Source organism: Macadamia integrifolia, chromosome 4 (genome assembly GCF_013358625.1).
Source record: "Macadamia integrifolia cultivar HAES 741 chromosome 4, SCU_Mint_v3, whole genome shotgun sequence".
Classification (NCBI taxonomy): Eukaryota; Viridiplantae; Streptophyta; class Magnoliopsida; order Proteales; family Proteaceae; genus Macadamia; species Macadamia integrifolia.
This window is the reverse complement of record NC_056560.1, coordinates 36,844,216-36,866,302: the sequence shown is the minus strand read 5'-3', so window position 1 is coordinate 36,866,302 and position 22,087 is coordinate 36,844,216. Positions and strand designations below refer to the sequence as shown.

The following is a 22,087-nucleotide window of genomic DNA, read 5'->3' as shown; positions in this document are numbered from 1 at the left end:
ACAACCGTAACTACATTCCTATCCTTTGGGCTAAGAATGTACTGGTCCTCTTGTAAATCCAAATTTACTTTGAAAATACAATTACTTTTATCACATGTGGGTTTAGAAACCTCTAAGTTATAGTCATTTCCATACATGTATTTTCTTTAACTTGGGTGACATCACCTTTGGGCAAATGTCACCAACTTTGCTGCGCTTGGAAAAACTATGAAATAATAGGATGTGCCACTTTGGTGGATTCCATCAAATCCTTTCATAGCTTCCTAGAAATATACTGTGCAGCATAAAATGTGCGGAATCTCACACCCAGTTTAATTCTAATATATTTATCCATCATAGGGTGTTTCAAACAAAACATTCAAGTACAAAATGACATGAATGACATGAATATGAATTTACTTATATATTTGAACCCATAAATCATTATTCAATATCATGATAATAATAAATCAATACAAAACTCCAAATAATTCTTTTGCATGAAAAACAATATAGAACACTGAATTTATTCTCCCACTAGCAACCTAGTAGACTGACCTTCTACTAGTAACATCCTCCCACTAGCAACCTAGTATACCGAATTTATTCTCCCATTGGTCGAGCCACATAAAATAGCTTAAGATCCATACTTTTATTCTCCCACTTGGTTCGACCAGTCATAAATTAATCCATTTATTGGAGAACACAATTCGTTAAACGTGACATACATATAAACTTGTTCACATATGCCCAAAAACAAAAGAAACCAAACATTTATCAATTAATGTTCATAAATAGGTTTTCAGAGAACAATGGCAGTGTTTAAGAACTTGGTATTGGATTGATCAAAATCGACACTAATCCAACCCAACCAATCCGAATTGATCCAATCGGAATGCAAAAAATAACACATTAAATAAACCTATAACTTATGGTTATAGTGATGAAACCCTCATCCACCCTATTGCCATTGATCAACTGTCCAATACCTTTTTAGGGCAAAAAAAACTTTGCTTTAAAAGCATAATACCAAACTATTGATTTGGTTCTCCTAGTATAGAAAACTAGGTATTTGAGACATATGTAGGCCTCTATATTCTCAAGCCACTTTTAAAGACATTAGCTTAATGGTTCAACTCAAGGAAGAATAATCCATTCGATATTTAATTAATGCATGTAACATCAATAAAAACCAACATTACATCACTAACCATTAAACATAATCAAAGTGTCAACTGAACTACAATCTCAACCTTTAGGTCTGGAATGCACTAGTCCACTCAAAAACTACAATGACAGTGGGAGCTCTTCAACTTCGAAAATTACTATCACTTTTGGATGCATAACAACTTCTAGGTTAAGGTCTGCCTAGAGTACACTTGCATTTATGCATGTCTTTGATAATGTCGCATTTGGGCAAACATTACAATGTCGCCTTTGGACAAACATTACTTAATTCCTGCTAACAATTTTCTATGTCTTTGAATATAAGACAAAATCTTTGAGTTGTAAACCTATTACAGTAATCTTAGATTTTACCACTTTGGTGGGTTCCATCAATTCCACTGCAATAGCTTACAACTACACCTGGCAGCTTAAATTTGTGGGTTATTTAAACATGAACTAAATATCATCAATTTACATGTAAAAGAACAAGCATGTAACTGTTAACAAAATAAACATTACAATGCTCAATTATCAATTACTTCAAGAGTGTCAACCGGAACTTCATACTAATCCACTCAAGTTTCTGCAATTACTGCAAGACTTCTTCTAACTTTCGAAAAGTACCGCCATCTTTGGATGGACAACATCTTCTAGGTTGAGAAATCCCTATTCTGTTTTTTCACTTACTTTAACTTTAACCTTTCTTTGATAATGTCACATTTAAGTGAACATTAGCAACTTTGCTACCAATCATTATTCTCTGTCTTTTCAAACAAAGAAGACTTTGATTTGTATTCTATTACAATAAAGTTGAACTTTACCACTTTGGTGGATTCCACTCAATCTTATTGTAATAGTCTACAAATTCATTCCGGTAGCTAAAAGTGGGATTGTTTAAGCATGAATAAAAATATTCATAAACAAAAGCATGAACTACATTACCAAGAATAACCAAGTTCATATTCTGATATGCAAGTAATGTATGAGTTGATTTTCTTTTATTTCTTCCAATTAATAGGAAAATCATAAAGAATCATTAACCACCCATACTTGTAACTTATACAAAACAAATCATAAAAGTTGATCAAAACTAGGCTCATAATATATCAAAACAAAGAGTACGAAAAATTGGACTCAACGCAAAAAACCAGGGTGAAAAATTCTTCACCGTTTGCCTGTACGAGCCATTTGAAGTTGCAGAACTAAAAATAGATCAAAATCAATCTACTTTCCCAAACCAACCGGTCTAATCCGGTTCAGGCATATTGATTCCGAGTCAAAATCCAGGTCCGGTCAACCTTTGACCGAGTCAAACAGAGTTGGTCATGAGTTGACCCACTACACCCCGGGTTAACTCGGTAGGGTTTCCGAGGTGACCCGGCGATGACTCGCCGCCGTTTTTTTTTTGAATTAAAAAAAAAAATTTCTCTCTCCTCTGGCAGCCGGTTTCCGGCGGCGCGTGCCGGCGCGTCCAGAGGTTTTCGGTGACATGCGGCATACCGCCGCGATCGTCTTCTCATGCTCTACAACTTTCGTGAAGAAAGTTTTCCCATATGAGATCTTTAATTAATAGTAAAATTATGATTTTCATGATTTGGGACACAAACCCTATACAAAATCAATTTTCCTTGATTCTAACACTGTAAGGGTTGGCTGTGATACCAATTGTTGGGGATTCTTTACCATATTAAACATATGAATAACCCTATAGTGTTTAGAATACAAGAATCATCAACCAATCATAAAAGATTAATCATAGGTGTAGTCCCTAAACCAAGAACAATAAAGTATCCCATCTTAAAATACATAACCATATAGATTTACCATATCTATAATAATCAATGGGACAACCATGACATGAACCATAAATGGGAATAAAGAAGTACCTGTGTCCCATGAACATAGATCATGAACCTCTGTCCCATGTGGTTAAACATTACTCCCATGAAGATGACAATGACGAACTACGCAAGTGGAGTCCTTCTACTGAGATCTTCTGCAGCCTCTTACTCTAGGGTTTCCTTTCTTTCTGTGCACTTGCTCTTGTGAGAAAGCCGTGCTCCCAAAACCAATAAGGCATTAAGTAAAGTAATGGCTGCAGGGACCGTCAGTATTCTATTTATAATAGAATCCCTAAAACCCTATTCCACTCTCACAATGGAAAGAGCTAGGAGTTTCCTAATCAGAGTGGGTCTATAATTGCTTGGGCCCAATGGATCAATCGGTATCAGTTAAGCCCACATAAAAATCCTAACACGTTTTGCAAATGAAAGTCCTGCAATTGTTAGTCATCTAAAATATTGGTTGAAACCAGAGGTCAGAGAGAAGATTCCTTTCTTACAGATCTTGTTATTTGACTTACTGCATGTTTTGTTTGGATTTATTTATTTATTGAATATTGGCCTTATAGCTTTGATACATTTTTAATTTAGGTCATCTGACTTATGAGCAAATCAACCTTCCAGGAAAGTCAAAGACTGCATATCACCATTCTTGGAATATTCTTATAAATCTTATCTTCGAGTGCATGTTTATGATCTTATCTTCCTTATTTGTCCACAAAATGTTTGGAGGTAATGAGACATTGATTGGGACTATAACGATAGACCTGGATATCATTTTGAAACCTAGGAGATTATTATTCTTTCTATATGTTTGACTTTGCCTAAGGTTTTCTGCTGATGGTAATGCACAGAAGGTGGATCCTTAGTGCAAGGTAAGTAAGTTGCGGAATGACCCATCGGGTCACAGTCGATATATGTAAACTATCACAGATCTTAGAAAACTATCGGCCCAACCCCTCTGCTTTCATCATAGATCTCAGAAAACTTCCCATTTGGGTTGCTACCAAAATATGTTGGAGTGGGTCATTCTTCAAAACGGGTTAAGAATTCGAGACAAATTTAACAGAAAAAGTTAGTGACAAGGGGTTATAGGGTTACGGGGAATTCTTTGTAATCACAGAAAGACGTGGATGTAGGCATTATACCGAACCATTTCTGGTGGTTGTGTGATTGAATTTCTTTTTATTTCATTGTGAATAGGTTTCTGTTTCTACAGATCCTCTTCGACTTCTAGCTGGACTCTATTTAAACTAGCATTAGCCACTCCATAACTTATCTTGGTTGGCTTAGAGATGCACCAACCAAAACAATAGGAGAGAATTCACCCTTTTCATAGTGGTAAGACTCTCCCAAGGAAACAAAATGATTCCTTTCCTCTGTTTATCAAAATCCTTTCATTTGATCTTTCTTTATTCCCTTCTTGCTGGGCTTCATTGTCCAGTTGTTGCAGACCCTCCTTATCTTAGTTGTCCTAGAAAAACCTACCCAGTCAATAGCACATTCCATGGTAATCTTATAAAGCTCTTCAGCTGTTTATTCTCTAATGCTTCTCTCTCTGGGTCTTATGATGCTATTGTTGGCAATGACCCAGACAGAGTGTATGGCCTCTTCCTCTGCCTTGGATTTGTTAGCCAAGACAAATGCAAGGCCTGTGTGTATATTGCAATTCAGGACATTGAACGATATTGTCCCAACAGTAAAGAGGCATCTGTGTGGGAGGAATACTGTCAATTGAGCTACTCGAATCAAAATTTCTTCGGCTATGTCGATGATACACGAAATCTTCAGGAACTAAATGCAGAGAACATTACAGACCCTGTTAAGTATAGCCATGCTGTGAGAAAGCTTTTGGGTGAACTTTCTGAGCAGGTTGGTTCCAATTCAACAAGAATGTATGCAATCGGAGATGATAATTATACCAAATCCTATAAGCTATATGGTCTAGTTCAGTGTACTAAAGACTTGACTAAGAATGATTGTGACAGATGCTTACAAATTGCAACAAGAGATATTCTTAGTTGTTGCAATTTTTCTAGGGGTGCAAGACTTATGGGTAAGAGTTGCTATTTAAGGTATGAGTTATATGCTTTTTATCAAGGAGCAACTGAATCTGAGACTTCTCTTACTCCATCAGTTCCAACAAGCAATGGTGAGTGTTTCAATTTTTATTTCCTTGTTGCTTCGGTTTTGACAAAAGCTAGAATCAACAGTAACTATTGTATAATCAATTCATCTTTGTGATTTTCAATTGAATAGAGAAACCATTATTTCTTCTTAAGTAACAGATGAAGAGAAGAAAAAATTGATCCTTATCACTGTATCAGCATGTGTGTCAATAATTCTTCTGGGTTTCTGCATCTATGGCCTTGTGGCAAGGAAAGGGACTCGAAAAGGTAAGCATGCTATATGATTGTTGCATAACATCTTGGAATTTTAGTGTTCTTGGAGTTGGCCATGGTGCCTGAAAGTTTTGAGTTCTCTCTATCCTTTTGTATTCTCTTAGGATTTCCTTTCTATCTTGATTCAGCTGTAGGGTTTCGCCGTTGTTTTATACTGGAGTTTTCTCCTCGTATTTCTTTTATTTTTTTCTTCAGTATTATTCTTTTCCTCTAATTCTTGGGCTTCGTTGAATATATTAATCATTCGCCCAAAAAAAAAAAATTTTCTTGTAGTTCATGCAGAGGGAGACAAAGTTGTCGTTCAAGATGTTTCATTGATACAAACTGGTGCCCAAAGGGAAAAGATGGAAGCTCAGGACTTTCCACTGATTAGTTTAGCCACTATACATTCAGCTACAAGCAACTTTTCTAATTTAAATATGCTTGGAAGAGGTGGATTTGGACCAGTTTACAAGGTAATTCATTCTATCTAAATCACAAACTTGTGATAGGTTACAAGGTAATACATTCTATCTAGTCACAAACTTGTGATAGTTGGCTTTAAATCCTTAACAAATGCCAATTTTTCTAACTGTAAATGGTTGATTACTTAGGCTCTCTTTGGTTTGATTTCTATTTGTATTTATTTGACTTATTTTTATTTTTACAAGTATTTGGTATAATTTATAGCACTTATTTCTATTTATAATAAATTAGAATAAATCACAAATCACAAATTAGTCTAGCCATTTGTGATTTGTTGCCACAAATTATTATGTTGATTTTTTTTTGCTACTTTAAATGAGCATGTGCTTTAAACTATTCAAAATCAACGGTAAATAGGTAACTTCAGTATGTTTATACTTTCCAATAAAAAACCTCAAATCCTATCATCTCTCTTGCTCGAAGCTCAAAGCTTAAGATGAAAACTGAAACTTATTTTCTCATCATATAATTTATTTTATAAATAGTAACCAAACAAATACTATTTGTGGTCCATAATTTATTGTCACAAATAATTTTTTAAAATTAGTTAATAAATACAAATAGAAACCATATCAAAGAGAGCATTATCAATTTGATTTGGAGAAGTGGTTGTAAGAAGTACTTAATGATTGTTTACGCAGGGAGAACTACTTGATGGAAGGATGGTGGCAGTTAAAAGGCTTTCAAGCAATTCTGAGCAAGGTTCAGTGGAATTCATGAATGAAGTATCACTAATATTGAAACTTCAACATAAAAACCTTGTGAGGCTCTTAGGTTGTTGTGCAGAAAGAGAAGAAATGATTCTTGTTTATGAGTACATGACCAATGGTAGCCTTGCCCGTGTCCTCTTTGGTTGGTATCCTTTATTTTCCTCCAACTCAAAATGCTAATTTTCTCTTTATATCAGCTTAATTAGTTAATATCATATGTGATTAAGATGCTAACCAATATGAACCTTCCCCTTGAGCAATGAAGTTGTAAGCCATCCCAGCTATGAGGTCATATAATTTCCGGTAAGCAATCAGTTTTTATTTTATTTGGCTATAGATTCGAGGAGACGTGCTCTTCTTGATTGGAGTAGACGATACAATATTATTTGTGGAATTGCCCGAGGTGTTCTTTATCTCCACGAGAACTCTCTACTTAAAATCATTCACAGAGACTTGAAAACTAGTAACGTGCTGTTGGACCAGGACATGAACCCAAAAATTTCAGACTTTGGTATGGCGAAGATCTTTCAAGGAAATAATAGCGAAGCCAATACCACTACAATAGTAGGGACTTAGTAAGTGAGCAGTAATAATTTTTACAAGTTTTTTGAAGTATTAAGGCTCTAATACATTTTTTTCTCCTTAATTTGAAATAGTGGATACATGGCTCCGGAGTATGCTATGGAGGGAGTATATTCTATAAAGTCAGATGTTTTCAGCTTTGGAGTTCTTCTGTTAGAGATTATAACTGGGAGAAGGAATGCTGGGTTCCATGGGTCTAAACCTGCTTCAAGCTTTATAACATATGTAGGGTTTTGCTATGCTCATTTTAAAAGGACAAATTTAGGGTTCAAAATTTACTAAAAACTGGGTTATGCTGTTGCAGGTATGGCAATTATGGACTGAAGGAGAAGGGCTACAGTTGATGGATCCATTTTTATTGGAGTCTTGCTGTACTAGTGAACTTTTGAGATGCATACAAATTGGATTGTTATGTGTTCAACAAGATGCAAAACAAAGACCAACCATGTCATCTGTGTTTGTTATGTTGAAAAGTGAGACTTTGGATCTTCCTAGGCCTCAACAACCTGGTTTTTCTATTGGGAGACTCACTATTCAACCTGAGCAATCTCCATTGATGGCTGATAATATTTCTATCAATGGGTTGACTGTTTCCAGTATTTTACCTCAGTGAGTAAGATGAATGGTTAAAGACTTGGGGTTACTATTTATTGCCATTACAATATTTCTTGTAGTACAAAATGATGCAATTAATGAAGTTTGAGGAATTGTTCTTTAATCTTTTTTCTGAAGCAGTTCTGAATCATGTTTGATCTTCATTTTTTGCTACTTCACTGGCTAAAAAAAACCAAATAATAGCAAGAAATTCATATTTTGTCCAGTCCTTTCATCTTCTTCCCCCATTTCAAAATTCTAGGATTTCAATCAATTCTGACCAATTCCGATTGACATCGATGCAGCCCGAGTCAGAATCGGTAGAAATCGATTTTGTCAATAATACCATACTCTTGAACCCTGGCAATCATGATTAAGAAGTATAACTTAAAATGAAAATCCACAAACTCTAAAACTAGATAGAAATTTGTTGTTTTTCCCAAATGAAAATCACTGCTCCCTAAATATTTTCTTTGGTTTTTTAGGGTACCATTTTTCAATCCATCATTGGCAAAGTATTAAGACACGAACATGACAATTTGAAGTGTGAGCCTAGTTGTGAAAGCGGCGGATCAGGAGAATTGAACACACTCTCTTTAGGCGTGGGAGATTAGTGACTCGAATACAAAAGACAGAAAGGAATGCAACAATGATAACACCAACTATCATACTCTATAAAAAACACTAGAGGGTGGGGATAGCTATAACTCCTTTATGTTGTGGTGAAAGTCTACTAGGTTTCAAGGGGTTAAACTCTCCCAAGGTTTGGGTTTATACATTCATGATGTCTACTAAAAGCAAATTCAATTCTCTATTCCATTCCATGGCTAATAATGGCAATTAATTAGATTATATATATTAGAAATTAAAACCAAAGTCTAAGGCTTAATTGCCAATAAAATAAAAATACAAAACAAGTACCCTTTTTTAGAATCTGCATTGCAGTTACTAGAAAAGTTTGTACCCTTTAGCCTTTGTATGAGTTTTTCAATTCACGCCCCCTTATGTTGCTTATCGATCCAAGACTCAATGCCCTAAATCAGTCACTATTCCTTGTCCCTAGGCATTTATTCATTATGTTTGTGATATCCTCATGGTGACAAAATGAAGTGTTTACAAAGGGGATCTAAGAGTACGGATGTTTCTTCAGTCTTACCTATCATCAATTGAGTGGAATATTAGCCATTGCATCAAGGAAGCGAACCCCATTGCAGATTTTTTTGGCCAAATTAGCAGTAAAAAATGGAGTTTCATCTACCAGAATTGCCTTGTGTAGCTTGCCCCCTTATATGCAAGATGAGTTACTAGTTGATGTGTAATGAAGGCCGAGGTTTCGCATCTCGTCCAGTTAGTTTCAGTTGGCTGGTTGGCTCTCTTACTAATGGCAATGCCAAAGGTGGGGGAGATGATTTACCCGTTTTGTTTGAGTTCTGATTTGTTCCAGTTTGTCATTGTATTTTTCTATTATTTTTTTTTTTCAATACAAATGATCTTTTAGCGGAAAAATATATAAAGGGAATTTGATTCATGAAAAACTCAGGAATCTCCTACCATCAAGACTTTGTCAAAAAAGTTCATTAGGAATCAATGAAATTTAAGAGATGTTGTACATTGAAATTGAGGAATCTGGAAAAAGTAAAAATTTTATTGTTGTCCAAAATATAACATTTACATATGGTTTGGAAACGGAAAAACAATCAGAATTAAAATTCATCATATACCCTCTTATGTTTCGCCAACTTCAGAAAATCATTTTCTTTTATTACCAATTTTTTGTTGCTTCAGACTGATTCCAAATTTTCTAATATTTGAAATCATTTATTATATGAATTTTTTTTTTTGGTAGGATTTATTGCATGATGAAGTATTAATAGATATTTATTGATGTATTTATGTATATGTGGACATTCTGTAAAGTATAAAGTTGCAACATAACATATTCCTTAATTTTACTTATGCTTTTTTTTTTTTCTTTTACTTCTGAGTTTTGAGCTCATAAGTGTTGGAGGGAAGTTTTGAATGAAACTTGAGCAAAACTAAAGAGTTTAGTCCCTTTGAAGAGATTATTTTGGAGGGGGGGCTCTCCCTATCCTCATGTGTAATGGGGGGGGGGGTGGTTTCCCAAGGTGTTTTGAATTATGCTCGTTGGGTTGGGTTGGGTTGGGCTGGGCTGGGCTGGGCCATGGTTGAGGTCCAAGTGTGGTCAAGAGGTTCCTATCTTTTTATACCTCTTGAGTTTTTCTCTAAATTTGAATTTTAAATTCAAATACGTATAGACACCTATATATACATACCCACCCATCTTTTTACACCTATTGAGTTTTGCTCTAAAATTGAATTTCAAATTCAAATACATATGGACATCTATACATACATACCCATCCATAGAGACACCTTTAATAACATACACATATTGTACCTATACGTAAATAGACAGCTCTATACATGTACAAGTAGAATTGTATATGTCTATATACACTGTTTACTCTCTCTCTCTCTCTCTCTCTCTCTCTTCTTCACTACTCTATAGAAATTTTCCACTCTGGTTTTATCAATTGCATAAAACCATCTGTTTAAACCAAGCTTGGTGAGCCTAGCTCACTCTCCCAGACAATCAAAGGTTGTGTGCAATCAGCCAACTATTCTATAGTTGTTTCATCTTCAAGGTATAACGTAAAATACCCCAGTTGTACTCATATAGGGGGCATTTAAGACCTTAAAGAGTGTATCAATTCTAATATATCTCAATCAATTTGATTCGTTTACTTCAACATCTATGCGGGTCCTCTCTGATACATCAAACAAGGAAGAAAGCCATCTCAACAACACTGATCTTATACTTCAATATCAGGTCCTACTTTTCTAACTGTTATCGGTGAAGTATTCTTTTAACACTTGGTAGGTGCAGTATAAATTTGGATTGTACCACTTTGGTCAGATGAGGAGCTAGTCTAAGGCTGACTTTTGTTAACAACCTCAAATCCAATAGGTTATCTAATGTCATACAAAGTGGCATTCCCTTATTAATGATTTCTCTCCTTTGGAGGGAATGAAATTTTGGCGTTATGGATCCGATCCTTCGAGCCGCAATGTCTTATGTTGCTAGTTGGATTCGGTGGTAAACAATGATTGACTTTAAAAAAGAGAAAGTCTCGTTGTGTTACTTTTGGAAAGAGGAACATTTCTTATGCAATCTAGATTTAGGTATTCACTTCTAATCTTTCCCCAAAAAATCGGATTACTTCCATTCCTATTGAGTTTCAAATATCTGATCGGGAAAACTACCAACCAAGCAAGCAAAAACAGATCATCAAAAGCAGAAAGAAAGACGATGAAACATCAAAAGGCGAATATTTTCAAGAGCCACTAATATGATAAATGCCATTTTTTTGTTTTACTTAATTAAATGAAGCTTTAAGCGGCGATAATTTATTATGGTCTTTTTTCGAGGCCAATAGTTTAAGGGCCCCTAATATTTTTTGGTGTACAAAACCTTTAGTGGCGGTAATATTACCGCTGCTAAAGGGTATGGTATGTACTGCTTTTCTTTTTTTCTTTTAAATTAAAAATAACACATATAGGAGTTGCGCTAACAAATTAAAACACTTCTGTACATTTTCTTTTGTAGCGGTAATTAAATGTCGCTAAAGGGTATGTACTGTCTCTTTTTTTTATTAATTAAAAAATAACACTTATAGGGGCAGTGCTAAAATAATTAAAGTAGACTTTTCCCTCGAACAAAAACATTTGAGCTCATAAAGGTTATTGTTGAAAATGAAAGTCCTGTAATTATTATTCATCTAAAATATTGATTCAAAGCTAAAGGGAAAGATTACTTCTCTACATACTTTTTATTATTTGACTTACTGCAGATATATTTTATTTACGGGAAAGGCTTCTCTGTGCTTGAAGCATTTTTTGTTACTATTCATGGGTATTTTTTTTTTTTTTTATTATTCTTTTCAAGTTAAGAGAAAAATAATAAGTAAACTTATGTAAGTATGAGTAGATGTAGGAAACAACTCATATTCAGAGAGACTTGTCCCTTTATTTATTTAGTGTTGACATTTTAACTAAACAAATCAATGTTTGAATTTAGTTAGTTGGCTTTGATGGTCACATCTTCCGTTCTTCAAGTCGCCTATGCCCTCTCTCTTCCTCTATTCTCTATCAGAGGAATGGATCCTCTGCATGTAGGATTAAATTCCTCTGTGGTGCAATAGGGCTTCTGCGTGCATCCAACGGCCATAAATGTTCAGGCATGAAGCCCAAGGCAGTCACACACAACCCAAAGTGTTTTTAGGCATTAGATGTGAGCCAGGCGCCTTGTTGCGCCATAGATGATCCAAGTCCCTGCTTATGTCTCTCCATACTCATACGATGCTCATTTATTTATAAGGTGAGAAAAGCATTTACAACTTCCCAAAGGCATAAGCAAGGAAATTGTGGTCATGGTCGTGACTTATGAATAGAACCATCTTCTAGGAAAATCAAAAACTGCACTACTATTCTTTTAAGATTCTCCAAATTCAATTCAGTTCTAATAAATCTTGTCTACAAGTCTCTTCTTATGGTCCTATCTTCTCCAATTGACCCAAAAAAATGCGTCCATGCGTCTATATTTTAAGGGTTGGGATATCGTGCATCAGTGTAGCACAATCACTGAAATTAAAAGATGAAATTGCCCATATGGCAGGGCGTTTATGCATCCACACATTCGTGGTAAGAAGCATTAATTTTAGTTTATTGGAAACTACTATAGTGAATCTATATATACTATAAATTGGAGATTCAATTAGTTACACTTTCTTAGAATATTATTATTACTTTTATTATTTAATCTTTTTCTGGTAACATTATTATTATTATTTAATCAAAGAGTAACAAACTCGAACCCAGCCTTTTAACTACTTTCTTTTTAGAACATAATCACAAAAACCAAAACAGTTGAATTAAATTTCAAAAATAATATATATAGTTATATAAAGACTTATTGTGTTGGATTGGCACTACATAGATAATCTATATAGATAGAGTCAAAACATGCGGATGTTGAAGGAAGAAAAAGGAAAGAATCTCGAGTTTATTTAATAATTCAATATCAATAAATGTACTATAAACACACTCAACCCTGTTAGTTGCTTTTTTGGTGGAGTTCCAGTGAAAAACCACCCAATTGAGGATAATCCCATCCTACCTCCTCTACGTTTTTGGCAGTCCATCTTTGTCTCAATAGAGTCTTTGAATGGCATGTTTTGGTCCTCTTCCCCATTGCTTAGAAGAAAGTGAACCACTAATTCAGGTAGAAGATACTAGCATTACTGCTTGAATAATTTTTTTTTTATTATTATTTAGTCAAATGGAAACAAACTACAACCATTTAACTACTTTTCTTGTTTATTCAGGTTAAACTTTGACCATGTCGTAGGTGGAGTCTTAACACTTCTCTCCTATGTGGTGCTAGTTATGTCCAACCTTTTCTTGTATTCTTCTTATTATTTTTTTTTTCAATTTTCTATATTAATATATTCTTACTGATTTTTAGTAAAAAAGCTAAAATTTGACCAAGTTCACCGGAGGAATGAGCGAGAATTTCCTCTATCTTTGTCATATGAGCTCATCCACATGCATGCATCTAAGTATGTCGATATTAGCTTAAATTAAATCTAGTATTTCAACAATTGATGAATCGGATCAGATATTGTTCGATTTGTTAAGTTTGCCTCGAATTCTTGACCCGTTTTGAAGATTGACCCGATCCGACATATTTTGGTGGTGACCTAAATGGGAAGTTTTCTGAGATATGTGATGGAAGCAGAGTATGGTTCGACTAGATCTATTGTGACTTGATGGGTCGACCCATGACTTGGAGTATATAATGTACTATTGTTATGTTGAGATAGGTCATTGTACTTTGGGGTTTTATTGAGCTAGGGTTTCAGGGTGAGTTTTCTCACCGCTGCTTGGGTGTAATCTCTCTTCTGCATAGTGAAACATCTTCTTCTTCGCCCGAGGACGTAGCACACCACCCTGGTGTGTTAACCTCGTTAAATCTCTATGTCGTGCGGATCTATTGTCTCTTTATTTTCGTATTTCTTGGTGTTTGATCTAACAATTTGATTCATATTGGCATTGGCGATAACCAATCTTGATTTTCCATGAGTCTATCTGACCAACTAATGGATAAAAACACCAGAATCATTGAAAAGTTCTCAAATTGATTCCAATCCAATCTGGGAAGAGATCATGATCATAGATTGGAGGAAGGAATTTCTCAGTCGTGGATTAAGGGAAACTTTCTCCTCATCATATTTTACTACATGAACAACCAGTAGAACAGAACCCTCCCCAGCTCTTGGGCAAAGCAGATGATATTTTTCCCCCCCATGGAACATAATTTACATTACAAGAAAACAATATTATTTTGTGGGCTCCATTTTATTGCAAGAGAAATTGAAGGGAAGGGAAGGGAAGGGAAGGGAAGTTTTTGAACATAATAAAGAATTTTTTGTAAACAGTTAATCACTATCCAACATGGTTTGTTCACTAACTCTAAATTATTTCATATTTGATTATTAAATATTACTATACTTTGAATCTAAATCTCTTGAATAAAATAATAATAATAATAAAAATTACATAAAAAAGTATATTATTAAATATAATAAGATTTTTTTAGTATATAATCATGTTTGTTAATTAATTCAAAAGTTTTTCTTCTAAGTTTGAATATTTTCCCTTCCTTCCAGGGCTACCTTCCTCGAAGGTTGAAAGTATATCTTTCCTTATTTTGCTATTATTTTATGTTTTCAATGTTTAACTCCAACTGTGAGCTTAGTACCTTCCACGAAGCGAGGAAAGGCTACATACATAATGATCTTTCCTAAACCCCATTGTAGCAGGAGCCTTGTGCATTGGATATGCCCTTTTTTTAGTTTTAAATTCCGATTCTTTCAGGACTCATCATGTTCAAACTCCCGAATGCATAATCAATAGTAACATATAAAGAGCAGCTTTAGCTTCTACTTTTAACTCAGGAGTCCATCTTCTCCAATACCTTTACTATTTCACTACTATTCTATGGTTCATTTGCTGGGCAGGTCGATAACCTTCCGGTTCATATTACTATATTGCCTTCTTGCTGTCCTCCATGGCCCTTGTGGTGCTGATCCTCCATATCCCTATTGTTCTAATGTCACGACATCAAGTAGTCTGTTTCAGTACAATCTCAACAACCTCTTCTCTTATTTATCTTCTAATGCTTCTCTCTCAATCTTCAAAAATTCCACAATTGGAAATGAAACTGATACAGTCTATGGCCTCTTCCTTTGCCTTGGATTTGTTTCCTTAGACATCTGCAGGAAATGTGTGGACACTGCAATTCAAGACATTATAAAACTCTGTCCCAACAATGAAGAAGCAACAGTATGGGAGGAGTACTGCCAACTGCGATACTCCAACAAAAGTTTTTTTGGCTATACAGATGACGCCGGAAATCTTCCTCTTTGGAACAGGAAAAATATTTCAGATCCAAATCAGTTCAGTCAGGTTGTGAGGGAGCTCTTGAATAGCCTGTTGAGACGCGCTTCTTTCGATCCTTCCACGGGTTTGTATGCCACAGGGAAAGCTAATCTTACCATTGATGAAAAGGTATATGGTCTTGTCCAATGCACTAGAGACTTGTCTGGAAATGACTGTCTTAAATGCCTTCGAGATGCCACAAATGAAATCCTAAGTTGCTGCTACTTTTATCGAGGGGCAAGACTTCTCAGTAAGAGTTGCTATCTAAGGTATGAGTTATACGCTTTCTATGAAGGAGCTATTGAAGCTTTGCGTCCTCCTCCCCCAAGCACAGGTAATTATTTCTACCTTAGCCATAGCCTGCTGTTTGGTTAATTACTTCAAAAACCTGCAACAATGATAACTAGTGATGTAGTTGGAAGTATGGGGCCTAGATTTTGTTCTAGCGCTACGAACCCTCGAATCCACAATGTGAAGAATCTAGCACTGCTTCCTAAGAGCAGCGTGTCTACCACTTTCACCATGACGGCTTGTTTGAAACCATAATAGCCCATTCATATTCAATTAGTCGATATTTAAGGAGTCAATTCAATTGACATTTTTTAGGAAAGATTAAAATCGATGAATAAATCAATAAACCTTAGCTTAATATCTAGTATCTTAGGATGCAGTCAATTTTAACAATGGCCAACGACAAAGAAGAATAATAAACAAATTTTTTTTTACTAACATCTAGATGGTTTTATTGAATCCAAAATGATCTTTATATAAGTAAGGTTATGCATAAGGAAACGAATACAGTAATTTGTGCACAAAACTTCGGAGGCCTTGAACACCCCTTAAACATGAGAATTTGCCCCCCCCCCCTGCCCAATCCGTAGTCCAACTGACCGTTTATAGAGCACTAGCTGCCATTTCAGAATTGGCATTACATCTCCCCTAACTCCACCCGAGTCAAAATTTATGACCTTTGGAAGTTGCACTGCAACTTCAGTATTTTCAACCTGATCATGTGGACTTTTGCCAATCCAGATGGTCCAGGAATTCATCCAAGATGTTCTTTACATCAACTGGCCAGTACATAATTCATTTTGGAGAGTTTTAACTAAGTTGAATAACTGTTTGCACTCAAGCAGGTGATCAGAAAAGGAAAATATCGACGAAGATTCTAAGCATTATTATTGTATCAATTTGTGTAGCAGTAGCTTTCTTGGGTTCCTTCGTCTACTGCCTAGTTGCGAAAGGTAAATTTCCGCGAGCAACTACGAAAGAAAATCTTAAGAGTCTTGGTTTTCCTATGCTTATATGATAACAATCTTGTTTTTTCTTCTAGGGAGAAAGGAAAGCACTGTACCAGAAACATCAGTACCTCAAAACAACACTGTTTTTTCAAATTATGTAGTCCCAGGAGCTGAAGAAATGGAGCCTCGTCAGATTCCTTTTTTTCGTTTACCCACCATATATGCAACTACAGATAAATTTTCTGATTCGAAGAAGCTTGGACAAGGAGGATTTGGACCAGTTTTTAAGGTAATAGGATACCTCAAATCATAATTTGCAAATGTTTGAGAAACCCTAATGTGAAGGATTTAGTTTTTCTACAACAGTTAAATACAAAGTAATTAATCTGGTTATTGCAGGGAACACTACCTGATGGAAGAGAAGTAGCAATTAAGAGGCTCTCAATCAGTTCAGAGCAAGGTTCAGATGAGTTTATGAATGAAGCCATGCTTATAATGAGACTTCAACATAAAAATCTTGTGAGGCTCTTGGGCTGTTGCATAGAAGGAGGGGAAAAGATTCTTGTCTATGAATACATGCCCAACAGTAGTCTTGATGTTGTCCTATTTGGTTTGTACCAAGTTAAATTCCTCCCCATCCCCCTCCTGCTTTTTTCAGATTCCTGAAATTCAGTTCTAATATGAAAGGATCACGCAAAGCAATCCATGGACTATGTAGTGATCTGTCTATTTTAAGAAATTAAAAATTTTGCTGAGCTACTAGAACTCATTGATTTTATTTCATTTTTTTTTACAACAAGATCCAAGTACACGTGCACAGCTCCATTGGAGAAGCCGGTTTAACATTATTGTTGGAATTGCCCGAGGCATCCTTTATCTTCATGAAGATTCTCGACTTAAAATCATCCACAGGGACCTGAAACCTAGCAATGTGTTATTGGACCAGGAAATGAATCCGAAGATCTCAGACTTTGGCATTGCGAGGATATTTTGTGGAAGCAATGGCGAAAAGAACACTGCAAGGATAGTAGGAACTTAGTAAGTACAGAATTTTGCATTAAAATTTCTTTTGTGGACAAATGAATGGTCCCATGTAATTCACATTATATTTTTACAAAATTTGAACAGTGGATACATGGCTCCAGAGTTTGCTATGCATGGAGTATATTCCACAAAGTCAGACGTTTTTAGCTTTGGAGTAATCTTACTAGAGACAGTAACTGGGAGAAGGAATGCTGGCTTCCATGGTTCCAAACTCGCTCCTAGCCTTTTGGATTATGTAGGTTTTGCTAGCTTAAAAATTCAGTTGTGTTATAATTTCCATTGGCGTCTAATATCTTGGCCTGATATTGCAGGCATGGCAGTTATGGAGCGAGGGAAGAGGGTTAGAGTTGTTGGATCCATTTCTATTAGAGACATATTGTTCAAGTGAATTCCTGAGATGCATCAATGTTGGATTGTTGTGTGTACAAGAAGATCCAATGGATAGACCTAACATGTCAAATGTAGTTGTTATGATGAGAAGTGAATCTCTCCCTCTTCCACAACCTCAAAAACCTGCATTCTCTGTTAGCCAAGTCACTCCACTAATGACTCAACTTTCTATCAATTGGTTAACTGTTAGTGATGATACTCCTCGTTGACAGATGAATTGAACACTTACATGTTGAAGCACATGTTGGATATTTGTGTATCTATCAAATTTAATTAAATTTTTTAATGTTGATTAGTTCTCATTTATCTATTATGACTATTGTTTGTCCTAAGTTCAGCCTTAAGTTGTTTGCAACTAAGAACAGCATTGGGCATTTTGTTTATAGGGTTGTTGCATTGTGTATATTTCAAAATGCGATTTTAAAATATAGATATAAATATTCATAATGTATGTATTGAATTGGATCATTTGAGAATCTTACACGGACCATAATCAATTGTTTTGAGTAACAAGATTCTCGACGATAATTATTAGTCATTTCACTTCTTCATATCTTTCTACCAATTCGATAAAAATGAATGATGTCAAGTACCAAAAGTGTTTATCGAAGTGTACATAGTAGTTCCGTTGTGTTATTTCTGATTTCGTAGTGATTATTGATGTATGAGGAAAGCGTTTATGCCGTTATTTAATGGTGGTTTGCGAGGGTCTACACCCATATCTTACCCAAATTTGGGTGCACTACACCCCTCTTCCTAATGAATTTTTTTAGGTCGTGAAACAAAAGTGGCCTAATTTATCCTTAAGGGTAAGTGGGTATTCCTAGCGGTTACTTCTATATTTATGAAGAGTGCTCTAGATAGGATCTGTGCGCTGCCTACTATAGGTTAAGGGGAAGATGTGTGTAGGTGGGTTTGTAAGGATTCCAAAGTTAATTATCACTTTATTAATAACATATATATATATATATATATAGAGTACATAGTCAGCAAAAGATCCAATAACATGAAGACATGTAATACAACTAACTACTATGAGGTGGACAACTGGACCAAGTGGTTTACATCCCTAATAGGTCCCCTCAAGCAGTTAGGGGGAGAACCCACAGTCAGCTTGCCTTCAAGAATAGAGAACCGAGACCAAGATACCCCCTTCGTGAGGACATCAGCTATCTGATCAATTGTGGAGAGATAACGAACCAGCAATAGTCCAAAGGAGACCATCTCCCTCACAAAGTGAAAGTCGATCTCAATGTGTTTCATTAGAGTATGAAACATGGGGTTTGCTGAAAGGTATGTGGCACCGATGTTATCACAAAAAATGAGAGGTGCCATAGGAAGAAAAAAATGCAGCTCATGAAGAAGTGAACGCAGCCAAAGTAACTTAGCAGTTACACAGGCAATGGCTCTATATTCAGCCTCAGTAGACGACTGAGACACTGATCGTTGCTTACATGAACACTATAAAACCAGATTTGGGCCAAAGAAGACAACATAGCCAGTAGTAGACCTTCTATCGTTAGGGCATCTTGCCCAGTCAACATCAGAGTAGGCAGTGAGCTTGACATTAGAAGAAGATTTTATTAAAATACCATAAGAAGGAGTACCCTTGAGATAGCGCAAAATTCTATTTACAGCCCCCCAATGCAAATCTGTTGGTGAATGCATAAATTGTGCTACTTATTGACAGCAAAGCTAATGTTAGGCCGAGTGACTGTTAAGTATTGTAAAGCACCAATAATGCTTCGATATTCAGAACTGTCCCTTAAAGGAACCCCTGAATTAAGATCAAGAGGGGAACCCAAAGCAACCGGAGTAGAGATGGGCTTAGCTTTTGCCATTTGAGCACTTTGTAAAAGATCAATGGTATACTTACGGTAAGACAGTAGTATGCCGATAGAGGATCGTGTGACCTCGATGCCAAGAAAATAATGGAGCTTACCAAGATCCTTCAAAGCAAAAGTACATGATAGGAGTCTTACTAAATTCTGAACAGCAACTTGTGTGTTTCCAGTAATTAGTAAATCTTCAACAAAGATCAAGAAATCTTCTCGGGCCAGAAAATAAATTTAGAAAAGAGCAAGCTATTCCTGGGATCAGTTCCAACTCACAAAAAGCAGAGCATCGCTAAAGAGCTTGGTATTCCTATTTGTAATTTCCCCACCAGCTATTTGGGTGTCGAAATTTTTAAGGGAAGGGTAAAGGAGTCTTTACTCCCTATTATGGATAGAGTTAAAGGTTGGCTGGCTGGGTGGAAAGGAAAAATTATGTCGATGGATGGAAGGTGGAATTGGTCTGCTCTGTCAATTTGGGAATGATGAATCATAGCTCAGTTGTTTATTGGTGGCCATCGCCCCTTATTGCTATTATGGAAAGGTGGATGAAGAAATTCATCTGGACCAGTGAGATTGATATTGCAAAAAATATCATAGTCCGATGGGATGTATGTTGTAGGCCCAAGGATGAAGGAAGTTTGGGGTTGCATAGGCTCAGAGACATAAATAAAGCCATGCTATGCAATATGGTCTAGAGGGTAATACATGAGAAATCTATAGCCTACAGCTTCCTAAGGGCGAGATTTCTTAGGAGGGATGGATCTTTCAATCAGGTTATAAGTCCTCCTCTATTTGGCCAGGATTTAGAAAGATGTGGGATTTTATGTCCTCAAAAGAAGCATGGTTGATCAGAAATGGAGAAAATATAAAATTCTGGACTGATAATTGGTTGGGTAATAAATCCATCTTGGAGATGGTCAACCTCGAGAATGGTCTTGGCCCCCCTCCCTTTGAGGGTAAGGTTAGCGACTTTATTGAAAATTTCCATTGGAAATTGCCTAATGTTAGCTCATCCTTATTGCAAAGCATATTTGAGAAGATCCAAGATATCAAAATTCCTTCATATGCCTGTGAGGACATGTGTTTATGGAGTTTGTCTTCTGATGGGGGTTTTAGCTCTAATTCTACCTGGGAGGACATCAGGAGCTGCAATCCTAAAGTTCCATGGGCTACTCTGATTTGGAGTAAGAAGTTATAGCCAAGAGCGTCCATATTTGGGTGGAGGATAGCGCATGGAAAACTCCCGACGGATGAAGCTATTAAAAAAAGGGGCATTGCTTTGGTTTCAAGATGTAGCTTGTGTGGCATGGAAGTTGAGTCTATGGATTATATTTTCCTTCAATGCTCTTTCACAGAGGAATTATGGTTGTTCTTCAGTGGCTGCTTCAATGTGGTTTGGAAGAAATCGGATTCCATGGCCGAATTTCTTCAATGGTGGAAAAGGAAGCTTAAAATTGTTTGCTACAAAGAGGTGTGGGCTCTGGGGTTAGTTACTATGGTTGACCACATTTGGCGTGAAAGAAATAATAGACGGCATAAAGGCAAGGCGAGGCCGATAAATTTCATAAAGCAAATGATTCTTGAGGATATTAAATCCTCCAAACTAAGCACCATAGGAGATGTGAAAACTACCGTTGATGTTATTTGCTGCAGAAAACTTGGCTTATTGATTTAGAATATGCCAACTCTACCCATCTTAGAGGTTTATTGGTGCAGATCTCAGGTAAACTGGATCGAACAGAACTTTGGTGGAAGCTCTATGGGCAATCCTGGCAAGTAGGAGTTGGTGGGATCTTTCGCGATCATATGGAAGCTGTTCTGGACTCCTATAAAATTTTTATGGGGGTCTCAAAGGTTTTCCAAGCGAAGGTGGAAGGGTTCATGGTGGGTCTGATGCGTGCTCGAGAAATGGGAATTACTTGCTTGTGGGTGGAGACTGATTCCAGCGCAGTTGCAATATCCTTCTAGAAAAAGAATATCCCATGGTTTGCCATACAGAGATGGATCTTCCTTCAACCTTTCTTGGAGGAAATTTCATGGAAAATGATTCACAACTTCAGGGAGGAAAATTTGATTATAGATTATCTGGCTAGAGATGCAGCAAAGACGGTGATTTCAGGCTCTAATATCATATTCCCTGACCTTATAAAAGATCTTATCAGAAGAGATGCTAAAGGCCGTCCGAATTATAGATTTTGTTAGTTCGCTTCCCTATCCCCGGCTAATGGCAATGCCGAAGGTGGGGGCTGGGGTAGCGATGTTCCCTTGAGTTTCTTTTTTCTTGGTTGATTGTAATTTGTCTTATTTTTTTTTTCT

At 36.2% G+C, this 22,087-nt stretch overlaps 1 protein-coding gene across 1 annotated transcript; it reads left to right on the top strand.

Moving 5' to 3' along the window:
• Window positions 1-4,281: 4,281 nt before the first annotated feature.
• LOC122076436 lies at window positions 4,282-18,145 on the top strand. Its single transcript, XM_042641732.1, has 14 exons — window positions 4,282-5,139; window positions 5,276-5,383; window positions 5,663-5,844; window positions 6,496-6,706; window positions 6,902-7,139; window positions 7,221-7,371; window positions 7,451-7,755; window positions 14,841-15,595; window positions 16,398-16,505; window positions 16,595-16,791; window positions 16,902-17,112; window positions 17,303-17,540; window positions 17,631-17,781; window positions 17,858-18,145. Exons 1-14 carry the CDS (start codon window positions 4,353-4,355, stop codon window positions 18,143-18,145), a joined length of 3,930 nt encoding a protein of 1,309 aa, XP_042497666.1. The 5' UTR covers window positions 4,282-4,352.
• Window positions 18,146-22,087: the final 3,942 nt, after the last annotated feature.

What these genes read in the sequence shown, in the direction of transcription:
- LOC122076436 (XM_042641732.1), top strand. Translation starts at nt 4,353, where the DNA reads ATGATTCCTTTCCTCTGTTTATCAAAATCCTTTCATTTGATCTTTCTT. An exon ending in ACTACAATAGTAGGGACTTA is followed by an intron (nt 7,140 to 7,220) that starts GTAAGTGAGCAG and finishes AATTTGAAATAG; the next exon opens with TGGATACATGGCTCCGGAGT. An exon ending in TCTTGATGTTGTCCTATTTG is followed by an intron (nt 17,113 to 17,302) that starts GTTTGTACCAAG and finishes TTTTACAACAAG; the next exon opens with ATCCAAGTACACGTGCACAG.